Here is a 12,494-nt window from a genome sequence, read left to right on the forward strand (position 1 = left end):
GGGCCGGAGCCATCACTTGGCTAAAAACCCACCCTTTGAAGTCCTGCAGCGTGACCGTGTCCCCCAGTAAGTCCAAGAACTCCTTGAAGGCTGGGCTCTCCTCATTGTTCCCAAACAGCTCCTCCTCCAGGGTCTGAAAGAGAAACAGGAACAGGGGCAGGAGTTAGGAAAAGCCTTCTCGGTGCCAAGGGAAGCAATGTGGTTGTCCAGATACCGGGTCCCTTTCTTCCTTTCTCCCCAGCCCCCAACACATTCGCCACCCAGTGGCTCTGTCCTCAACTGGAGGAAGGATCGATAGAGGCTCACTCAGCAGAGCTGGGTTTTCAGGGCTGGTTAATGAGGACTTTCTATCAGAACAAAGGCTGCTGATCAGTACAAAAAGCAAAGCTGAAGCAAAGAGTTCTTACACTGGCTACCAAAAACACAATCTGTAAGTGAAAAATTAATAGCTGGACTTCTGACAAAGCACTAATATCTAGAATATGTAAAGAACTCTCAAAACTCAATAGTAATCAAAACCACAACGAGATACCACTTTACACCCTCTGGGACGGCTACAATCAAAAAAAAAAAAAAAAAAAGACAAGAAGTATTGGTGAGGATGTGGAAAAATCAGAACCTTCATTCACTGCTGGTGGGACTTAAAATGGTGCTGTCTCTTTGGAAAACAATCTGGCAATTCATCAAAAGGCTAAGCACAGAGTTACCATATGACCCAGCAATTCCACTTCTAAGAATATACCCAAGAGAAATGAAAACGTAAGTCTACACAAAACTTGTACATGAATATTAATAGCAGCATTATTCATAATAGCCCAAAAATGGAAACAACCAAAATGTCCATCAACTGACAAATGGATAAACAAAATGTGGTATATCCATACAATGGAATATAATTCCGCCATAAAAAGAATGCAGTACTGATACATGCTACAACATGAATGAACCTTGAAAACATTATGCTAAGTGAACGAAGTCCATTTATATGAAATGTCCAGAACAGGCAAATCCATAGAGACAGAAAGATTTGTGGTTGACAGGAGCTAGAGAGAGTGGTGATGGGGATTGACTGCTAATGGGTATGGAGTTTCTTTTGGGGATGATGAAGATTTTCTGGAGTTAGTGATGATAGTTGCACAACTCTGTGAATGTACTACAAGCCACTGAATTGTTTACTTAATTATATTAAGATATAATTCACATACCATGGTGAATTGTATGGTATCTGAGTTATACCTCAATAAAGTTGTTAGAAAAATGTTTACACTTAATAGTAAAAAAAAAAAAAAAAAAAATCCAATTAGAAAATGGTCACAAGACATGAACAGTCATTTCAGCCAAGAAAACATACAGACAGCAAGTAAGCACTGGAAAAGATGTCCAACATCATTAACTGTTAGAGAAATGCAAATTGAAACCAGAATGAGATATCACTACACATCTATCAAAATGACTAAAATAAAAATAGTAACACCACCAAATGCTAGCAAGGATGTGGAAAAAATGGGTCTCTCATACGCATTGCTGGTAGGAATGTAAAATGGAACAACAACTCTAGAAAACAGTTTGGCAGCTTCTTACAAAACTAAACATGTAATTAATTACCAGATAACCCAGCAATTGTACTCCTAAGCATTTATCCCAGAGAAATGAAAACTTATGTTCACACAAAAACCTGTATACAAATGTCATAGCAGCTTCATTCATAACAGCCAGAAACTGGAAACATCCCAGATGTCCCTCAATGGGTGACTGTTTAAACACACTGTGGTATATCCACGCCATAGAATATTACTCAGCAATAAAAAGGAATGAACTATTGATACACTCAAAGAATTTGGGTGAATCTCACTGAGTGGAAAAAAGCCAATCCCCAAAGGTTATATACTGTATGATTCCATTTGCATAACATTTTTGAAATGACAAAGTTTTAGAAATTGTGAACAGATGAGTGGTTGCCAGGGACTGGAGAGAGAAGAGAGCATGGAGGTGGGAGGGAGATTGGCATAGTTAAAAAAAGGCAACACAAGGGATCCTTGTGATGGTGGGATTCTTCTGTATCTTGACTGTAGAACCTACACGCGAGATAAAATTATATACAACAAAATACAGCCCCTAAAAATAGAGTACATGTAAAACTGGGGCAATCTGAATAGGATCTGTGGATTGTATCAGTGTTAGTACCCTGGCTGTGACATTGTGTTACAGTTTTATAAGACATTACCTTTGAGGAAGCTGGGTAAAGGATACACAAGATCTCTCTGTGTTATTTCTTATGACTGCATGTAAATCTACAAATATCTAACAATAAAAAGTTAAATAATTTTAAAAAATAGAAAGCAAAACTGCAAACAGTCATAAGCTCTGCAGCTGTGACAGTCTTAAAATACTGAGTGGCCCTGCCTGAGCAGTAGGCTCTGCCCACAGTGGCAGGATCTGCAAACAGCTGAAGGCTCTGCAAACATCCACAGATGGCAACGAAACTGCAGATGACACAAAGACACTCCAGTCTGTGCACACTTCACAGAGAAAGTCTTCAATAAGTGATTCTTTAACACCTCCTTCATGCCTGCTTTATAACAAAAAAGCAGATCTCGGGTTCTAAGTCTTCAGTAGGCAACAGAACCTAGCTAGATTTCAATAACTTTGTTTTTTATAATATTTCTTTTCAGAATTACCTTCATTTCATGTAAATGATCCTGATTTTCCAATTAGAGTAGTGATTTAAAATTTCCTCTAAAAATGCATTTAAGGTGAGAAAAACACTTTAAAGACAATGTTAAGCAGTTAATAGTATAGGTGTGATAAAAAATATAATGGTGGCATAGAATGGAACAAATGATAGGATCTTGGATGTGGTTTACGAATGTCTGAAGTTTGGGAAACACTGCTCTCTAACAGGGGTCAGCAAACCGTGGGCCAAGTCTGGCCTGCTGCCTGTTTCTATAAATCAAGTTTTATTGGAACACAGCCAGGCCAATTCATCTAGTATTGTCCATGGCTGCTTTTGCTCTACAAAGGCAGGGTTGAATAGTTGCGACAGAGACAGTATGGCCTGTGAAGTCTAAAATATTTACTATCTGGCCCTTTACAGAAAAAGTTTGCTGGTCCCTGAATACATGCCCCCGAAGGCACGGCAACTCTAGCCCAGCATGTCATTTGCCCCAGGTCATGAGGCCAGAATGCAGGAGAACAGCTGCTTCCAGGCAACATACATCTTCTACTGGGAAAACGATCCAGCTTATGCTTTGGGGTGTGTACCTCTCTCCAGGATTTACACCCAGCCGGGTATTAGCATCGTCTTATTTTTATACTGGCCTTAAGCTTGACCACGCACGCAGGGAGGGGGTCTTAGTCATTACTGTGTCCCCTAGAGTGCTTAGCTCAGTGCCTGACAAACAGGAGAGTTAGACGGGGCTTATTTATAGCCTAAGCCCAGCATAGAGCTTTCATGCAACAAATGTTCATATTAATTGCCCCCCGGATATAGGTTTGCAAAACAATAATCTGCCGAGTTTTTTAAAAAAAGACTTTTCTCTCCCTGCACGCCCCCACCTCGCCTCAGCAGCATCAGGTATGTAAACAACACTCAGACTCCTTCTCAGAGGTGGATGGCTAATGTTCAGTAATTATAACTTTGCTGGAACATTGGATTGTAATCACCTTATGAGATCTGCCTTGGTAAATTTCACAAGCCAAGAACTTTAATTAGGCAGGTTATATTAGCAGAGCTGTACAAAATAAAAATGCAATATGTGAAACTAATTAGAGCAGCTACCTGAATAATCTCCCTTAAATTATAAGATTCATCTGTGTTGGTCTTTCAGCTCCTAAACTCTTCACTTAATTAGAGTGTTTTTAAGTGAACACATGTCTCTTGTGGTCTAATATCTTCAGACAAGGAAGTCAGCTATCATCTAGCCAAAAACGACTGTCACGAAAAACACAGATAATAGTGGAAGATACTATCGACCTACCATCAGCAGAGTCAAAACTTTTATTCATTAATTCACATAAGGAAAAATTATGAGTGTATTTATATAAAGTCACCATGCTAGGCTCCTGGATGATACAAAGATGACATGGGTGTGGAACCTTCTTTCATACAACCTAGGTGAGGAAACAGTGAGTTCAGCAGACCACTTCTCAGGATGTTAATAAATGTTCACAGTAGGAAACATGGGAAGTTTGTGGTCAAATAAGTAAGGGAAACACTGAGTTCAACAAAGTCATAAGGAGTTCTTTACCTTAGGGGTTCTGAGAGCCTTTAAAATGTTTCCACACAACTGACCACCCCTTCCCACCCCTAGTCATGTTCACAGAGTACCTCACCAGATTAGTGTCTCATGGAACACACTTTGAGAAACATTACTCCGGTCAACTAACTCCAAAGGAGCATGTGCTACAAGAGACAGAGGAGGGTGAGCAGTGGTGTACTGATAAATTTTTTAACAACAAGCTCTCAAAGAGGGAAAATAGGAGCCCTGGTGTTTGCCAATTCCCATGGTGTAAACACTTCCACTGTGGCTGATTTCAAGCTGCCAACGTGATGTCACTGAACACAGAGCTGGGAAGAGATGCACACAATTGGCTCCAGCACACGACTGAAGTTTAGGGAGAAAAAGCTAATTCCCAGCTGGGAAAATGGTGGGCAAGGAGACAGCAGCTTGTGCTAATCCATTCCGTCCACCCAGTCTGACTTCTCTTATGACCAACAGCCCATAGTTAAATATAAGGTGAGGTAGCCAGGAAGAATTAGAATTTACTGTATGAAAAACTACATTACCATTAAAAGGATTTGCAGGCCGTTTTGTGTGTGTGTGTGTGTGTGTGTGTGTGTGTGTGGATGATCAGCCCTGTGCTAACATCTGCCAATCCTCCTCTTTTTTTTTTTTTTTTGCTGAGGAAGACTAGCCCCAGGCTAACATCTGTGCCCATCTTCCTTCACTTTATATGGGATGCCGCCACAGCATGGCTTGCCAAGCGGTGTGTCATTGCGCACCCGGGATTCAAACCGGCGAACCCTGGGCCGCCGCAGCGGAGCGCGCGCACTCAACCGCTTGCGCCACCGGGCCTGCCACTTGCAGGCCTTTTGGAGGAGTAGCCCACCTTGAAGATTCTGCCACCCCCAGCCAAATTCATATTTGCAATGTGATCATCGTATTCAGAATGTTAAGAACAGAGTGCAGGGCTCCTGTGCGTGGGGGAGGGGAAAAAAGAATCCCCAGTGAGAAACCACAGAACATAGTGTGGATCCGTGGTGCTTACCTGCCTGGCTTTTTGATAAACGACCCCAAATTTGAATGTGTTGTTGACATCATGCTCATCATAGGACACAATCATTTGGGAGGCCTGGAAAACACAGGGAGAAAAAAGATCAGATGGTTTATTAACCTGGCGGCAAGAGAGGAAGCAAATTCTGGTGGAGAACGGGCCCCCCTGATACGTGACATTCACACATGTGGAAGAAGAGAGAGGGTGAAGTCAGAAGTAGACGGTCAGGATGCAACTCCAAAGGTCTCAGCTGGTTCCCAGCACCTGGGCTTCTCCCAGGAGTAGCCAAACCTCTGGATCACCCGTTCCATTCCCATCCAGATACGCCAAGGTGTGGGCACACAGAGAGTCCAGCAGAACTCAGAGAACTGACTTTACCCCAGTGTTTTATCTGTGGTGTAAAAAGGGAAGCCAGGACTCCAAAACTGGTCAGCGAGGATGACACTGGCTCTACTTTCTACTTCCACCTCTAATCAGCGGTATGATTTTGAGCAAGGCACTGCCCCTGCCCAGACCTCAATCCCCCTCATCCATAAAATGAGGGGTCTCTAAGGAGGACATACCCAAATACAATATGCAAAGGGTTGGGGGGGTGAAACCCTGACTACTGGTTCTATCTAATTTTCTATTGTGCTTCCAAGAGTTGGTGTCCAGGGATCCGAAACACTAAACTCTAATTTTGAATCTGCTGCTTTTACCCGTGTAGCTTTGAGTGAGCCACTTAACCTCTCTGGGCCTCAGTTTCCTCATCTGTTAAATGGAGATGTGTGGTTGTGAAGATTCAGTGAGAGCAGGCACATAAAGTGCTGAGCACAGAGCAGCTATCATCATCATCGTCTATGGAACCCTCCGGAAAGATCAGAGCTGAGGTGCTTGTTACAAAAGATTTGGGTGCTAGTGGGATATTCTCTGCAATTAAAAGGAGGCATTCGAGGCACATGTTATGCTACAGGAAGAACAAAGCAGGCACGACTTGTTGGCCGGCATACATGGCCCATGTTAGGTTGTCACCCATTACACATCTCTGTGAGGCTCTCAGCTGCCTGAGGAAGTGGACACTTCTCAGCACCCCCTGGAAGAGAGCTGCTGCCTGACCCAGAGGGAGCCCCCCACTCCCGCCCATGATGAGTCAAAGGCAAGGAGTGGCTGCCCTGCCAGGGAGGAGGCACCCAGCCGTGGAGACCCTCCAAAGACCTTATCAACTCTGTGAATTTTAAAAACACACACACACACCCCAGCCAGATGAACATCCCAGCCGGACTAAGTAGTCCTTCAAATATAGAAAACATGAAAATACAGCTGTTCTTCCATTATTACCAAAGCCAGCGGCTTTCCAAGTTATAGAGAGAACTATGCAAATAAGCATCATTGGGTTCTCTCAGTGGATATGATTTGACAACAAAAATTGCCAAACTTATAGTTAAGTTAGGCCTTTATGATGGGGTTTCAATGTTTGGTTAAACCTCACTAATTCAGCTTTCATTATAAAGGGGAGGGCAGTCTGAAGAATAGAAAATGTTCAGTGGAGTGCAGCATATTACTGGTAAGTGCCTACAGATGCTCAAAGGGCTAAAAAGACGTGTCTGAGAGGAGGAGGACTCGGGCACATTCTCTGTGCAGGAAAGGACCCTGCCATTAGCTCAGCCACTGTTTAGGGATAAGCAGAGGTTCATGCCCAATCGTGAACATTTAAAGCGTTTGTTCCAGGGGGTTCTGGAGGTCCCAGCCAGGACAGAGCCTCTCCGCCCCACCAAACATTTCACCACATGGTTCCTGGTTATCAGAATTGGGACTCAGGGGATGGATTGAACCAGGCCCAGCAAGACTCAGCTGCCACAGTGTTGGCCCCCAGTGGAAGAGAATCACAGCCCTGCTTCCCTTTTCTCTCTCCAGACCCTGTTGGCTTATGCAGAAGCAGTCGGTGTACTGGGTCTCTTCCTGTGTCCCATTTAAAGCAATTCACTGTCCACAGGTGATTTAAGTCCTGTCACATTGTAACAGTTCTTGAGTGGGTTTGTTGGTTTGTTTTGTTATTACTGCTCCTATCCCTACCCACACTCCCACTTCAGAACTGGTGTCAAGATCAGGCCAATCCTAAGGAAACCGATAACAGAGAACTAGCCAGTTTATTAACTAGGGCCGGGAAGGGGCTTGTAAGGCCTGAGAGCTGTGGTAACATTGGCCGTGAGGAGCCATGGTTTGGCCTTTTCTTAGTGGGGTTCTGCCTTCTGCCCCCTCACCCCTTCATGATGGTTGACCAGATGTGCATTTGCTCCCCAGCTAGAAACAGAATCACTCCCCACCCCAGCACTGGCCTCTGGGAGGTACAACCAGAGGGAGGTGGAGAAGCCACAACATTGCTACACCTCTGCTGCATCCACAACAGCTGGGGATCAATTCAGGTGGGCCAGAGACCCAGGCATGGCCAAAGACAGGTTCTCAATGGAACAGCTTGTGAAGGGGTGGGCAGGGAGAGGGGGAGACATGGAGGTTTATCACAGAGACCCCACAAAACCCCACCAAGAGGCAGAGAACTTCTCACAGAGCCACAGGTGTGCAAATCCGTGCCAAGCTGCAGAGCCCTGGGTAAGGGGAAGCGTGAAGGTCCTCACCTTGGGGTACAGGACGGGGTTGAATTTCAGCCCCACTGCATCATCACAGAAAGCCTAAGCAAGAGAAAGAAACACACAGTTCAAGGGCCACATCCATGGAGAGCATGTGGGCTCCTCTGCCCACTGAGAGAAAGAGCATGGGAGGCCAAGACCTGCAGGCTCATGAGTCCTGGGGTCAAATCCTGGCTCTGCTGCTCACTAACGTGTGGTCAGAAAAGTCAACTAACCCTCTTGCGGTTTCCTGATGAAGGGAGGCCAACGAAGTTTTCAACACAATTCTATCCGGCATTCCTGCTCCCAGAATGCAGGTGCAACCCAATCCAGCTGATCATCCTTCTCACCCCACTTTGCTGCCTCAGTTGCCAAGTTCCCAGTACCCCAGAGGAGGGACATGGGCCTCTCCACCAGCTGATGGCTCCTCACCCGACGAGGTCCTCCGTGTGGATCAACAGCCTGGCCATCCTTCAGCCCAACTCTTCTCTGCTGTGAAGCCTCCTCGGCCACCCCCTTCCCTTCCTCCTCTGAAGTCCTACTCTCCATACCCAGCCCTGTCTCCATGTCTCTTGTCTCCTGAACTAGCTGTGACCTTGGGGGCAGACACCACGGATTATACTGAGCAGCCTCAGCAGCCAGGATGAGATGGGGAGGGTGTCAGGAGGTGTTTGCCAACAGCCCTCCCCAAACCCATCCAAGCCATAAAGGGCCAAAGAGCATAGTGGCCTTCCCCTCCCCAAGGGCAGAGCCCACCCAGGACAAGCCTGCTCCCTCACCCCAGAGGCCAGTCCTGGGCTAAAAGAGGAAGTCACCTTCTCTCAGGGATTGGTTTTTACCTTTGCAATCTGAGGGACACTGGGCAACTTGCTCAGTCCAGCCAAGGGGATCCGTTCATGCACTGTCTTCACTTTGGACCTGCAAAAGGAGAAAAGAATGTCCACAAAAAATGGAGTCAATGACGAAGGTGGCTGAGAACACACCAGACCACAAGGCAGACACACTTGCTTCATGTCTCCCCTGGATCAGATCCGTCTCATTTCACTCAATCCATGTGTTGGGCACCACACTCAAACGGTGGGAAAATGGAATCCTACTTAGGCACCCCATGGGAGGTGGATACAGTCATCCCCCTTATCTGAGGGGATACGTTCCAAGACCCCCAGTGGATGCCTGAAACCTCACATAGAACTGAACCCCATATATACTATGTTTTTTCCTATATATACCTACCTATGATAAAGTTTTCTATAAGTTAGGCACAGTAAGAGATTAACAACAACTAATAATAAAATAGAACAATTATAACAATATATTGTAACAAAAGTTACTAAAGATCTTAGCAACCTTAGCATATAATTTTTTTCTTTCCTTATTAACTGGAGAACTTTCACCTCTTCACTTAAAGGAAGCATTTTACGGCTTCTCTTTGGCATTTCCGAATTGCCAGCATCACTGCTCTTGTTTTTCGGGGCCATTATTAAGTAAAATAAGGGTGACTTGAACACAAGCACTGCAATACCACGACCGTCCATCTGATAACCCAGATGGCTACTACATGACTAACAGGCAGGTAGCACGTACAGCATGGATAAGCTAGACAAAAGGATGACTGACGTCCCGGGAGGGACAGAGCAGGATAGCACGAGATTTCATCACACTACTCAGAATGGCATGCTATTTAAAACTTATGAACTCTTTATTTCTGGAATTTTCCATTTAATATTTTCAGACCTTGGTTGACCACGGGTAACTGAAACCTTGGAAAGAGAAACTGCAGATAAGGGGAGACTACTGTACTTAAAGAACCTGCCTGGTAAAGAGGTCTGCAGCTGAAATATGGGAAATGCAAACAGTCATCTTCAAGTTCACCATTATTTTTTGGTTTGTCTGCGGGTTTTTTGTTTTTCCGAAGAACTGAGCACAGCTTCTGAATATATTTGGGTTCTCACATGCAATTAAACCTTTATGAAAAGAAAATCTAATATTTGAAAATCTGGATTTACTCAAAATATAAATGCGATGAAAGTTGCTTTATAAAGGGATTCACCCTAAGACTAAATTAGCCTATTCTCCTGATTCATTTAACACATTATGAAAGCATTGAATTTTACTGAATGCTTTTCTGCATCTGCTGAGATAATCATATGGTTTTTAATCTGATGAGCCATCTTTTCATACGATGGGTAAAACTCATGTGCTCATGATGTATTTTTTCATATCCTGATGAATTGAATTTGTTATTCAGAGTTTCACATCTATGTTCAACAGCAACACTTGCCTATTTTAAAAAAAATTTTCTTGTACTTCCCTTGTCAGGTTTTGGTATCAGATATTATTCTAATCTCATAAAACTGCTGGGAGCAATTTGTTTGTATAACATAGGGATTTTCTGTCCCTTAAAAGTTTGCTAAAACTCATGCGTGAAATCTCTGGGCCTGCGGATTTTTTGTGGGAGGAAACCTTTGGCTATCAATTCAGTTCTTTAATGGTAAAAGTTTAAGTTTTCTACCCCTTATTGAGTCAATTTTGGTAATTTATGTTTTTCTATAAAATTATCCATCAAATGCATGATATCGAGTTGTTTGGAGTATTCTCTTGGAACTTCGTCTCTCTTTGTAGTTGTGCCTCTGCCTTCATGGCTGTAATACTGTTTATATATTTTCTCTATTTTCCTGAATCAGTCTTAATTGGAGGTTTATCTATTCTATTAATTTTTTCAAAGAGATAGCCTTTGGTTTTGTTAATCATCTCTATTGTTTTTATTTTTGCTTTCTACTTCACTAACTTGCTCCTATCATTTTTATTTCCCTCTTTCTATTTTCTTTGGGTTTTTTCTACTATTCTTTTTCTAACTCCCTGACCTGCATGCTTGCTCATTTAATCTTTCATCTTTTTTCCGAAGGCATTTAAAACTATACATCTTTCTCTAAGCACCACTTAGTATTTTCATTGTCATTTAGTTCTAAATATTTTGTCAGCTCTTTTGTGACTTTCCCTTTAGTCCATGAGTTATTTAAAAAGATTCACTTTTATTTTTTAACTTTCCAAATGTATGAGCTTCTTCCTTCAGTATTTTAATTGCTGATTTCTAGTTTAATTTTTTTATATTCAGGGAACATAATCTGTATGATATTATTTGAAATTTGTTGACAATACATGGACTTATTTTTTCATGTTCCATGTGGGCTTGAAAAGAATCTATTTTTTTTTCTTTTGTTGAGTTCAGGAATGTATGTTATAAGATCAAATTTGTTAATTGTATTGTTCAAATCTTCTATTTCCTCACAATTTTTTGTGTGCTTGGTCCATCGGTATCCGAGAGATGTTATTGAAATCTTCCACCATAACTGAGGATTTTTCTACTTCTCTTTATATTCCTGTCAATTTTTGCCTTTTTAAATTCAAGACTATGTTACTAAGTACAAGTTCACGACCATTAGATCTTCTGGGTGGACTGTTCTCTTTATCAGCATGTAGGCTGAGGTCTCTAGTAAAGGGCATCTTTCCCTGCCCAGGTTATGAACAAATTCAGAAGCAAAACAAAAAAGTCAAGAGTAAGGCAGTTGGGAGTTCAAATAACTCCTTTGTTACTGATAAAGGCCAAGAGGAAGCACACAGCTTAGCGTGAAGATGAAATGGATCTTCTAATTAAACCCCAGAATTAGCCACCCAGTCACAGGCAGTGGTGGGCAGGGACAAGGCTCCTCTCGTGGGGTCTGTTCAGGTGGGACTTTATAGTACAGGGGAGCATTCATTTCTATTCATTCATTGTATCATAATTTATTATTCCTTTTATAGATGCTATTCATTCTTTATCTTTTTAAGATCCTAAATATATTTATTTTAAGTTATTTTGAAAGTGTACCACTATCTGCATTTCATCAACAGTAAATCCAGCTCATTGTTAATGTTTTTGGCTGGCTTTCTTAACGTCAGTTTTCCCTGGGTGTTTTGGAACTTTCCATTCATTTTTCTCTATCCTCAGTGCAAGGCACCCTGGTTCAGCTCCCAACAGGGCTGTTGGTTTGCACAGCTATGGGGGCAGCCTTCACATTGTGCAACCTGGTGGTCTGGAAAATCACCTGTGATAATCACCTGACTCATCGAAGCAGCCTTGTGACTTATCTTCCTGTTTCTGGCCTTGCCTTCCCTCCAAGCCATGCTCCTTACTCTAGCCAGTGATCATTCTACAGTGCAAATCTGATCATGACACTTTTCCTTCAGGAGCTCTCCTATTGCTCATAGGATAAAATCCAAGCTCCTAGACACAGTCCATACATGATTTAGCCTTTTCTTACCTCTCCAGCATGATCTCTCAACCTTACACATACTCACCCTTATACACATTCAGACACACATTCCACATTCAAGGTCTTTTGAACTGCTTTCAGTTCTCCCATATCATCTATCCTGGATCACCCTCACTAGACTATAATAATCCATGTCCATAAGAAGAAGATGAGTAAGAATGAAAACAGGAATAAGAATATCTAACACACATTGAAGGCTTTCTATAGCCAGGTAACAAGATAAGAGCTTACTGCTCACATTATCTCTGCCCCTAGAGAAAGTCTGGCACATATTAAGCCTTTGTTAAACACTGAATGAATAAAT

At 42.8% G+C, this 12,494-nt stretch overlaps 1 protein-coding gene across 9 annotated transcripts in view; it reads right to left on the bottom strand.

Moving 5' to 3' along the window:
- Nucleotides 1-12,494, bottom strand: part of RAP1GAP2 (RAP1 GTPase activating protein 2) — a 218,525-nt gene that overhangs the window by 33,937 nt on the left and 172,094 nt on the right. For all 9 annotated transcript variants that reach the window (XR_009222681.1, XM_058560068.1, XM_058560067.1 and 6 more), the window contains 4 exons: nt 8,717-8,795; nt 7,887-7,940; nt 5,269-5,352; nt 33-133 (listed from right to left, as the gene is read on the bottom strand). Coding sequence is in view for 8 of the 9 variants with exons in the window: in XM_058560068.1 (XP_058416051.1) it covers nt 33-133; nt 5,269-5,352; nt 7,887-7,940; nt 8,717-8,795 (318 nt within the window). In the remaining variant the exon portion in view is untranslated. The remainder of the gene's footprint in view (nt 1-32; nt 134-5,268; nt 5,353-7,886; nt 7,941-8,716; nt 8,796-12,494) is intronic.

This window comes from Diceros bicornis, chromosome 18, assembly GCF_020826845.1.
Source record: "Diceros bicornis minor isolate mBicDic1 chromosome 18, mDicBic1.mat.cur, whole genome shotgun sequence".
Lineage (NCBI taxonomy): Eukaryota > Metazoa > Chordata > Mammalia > Perissodactyla > Rhinocerotidae > Diceros > Diceros bicornis.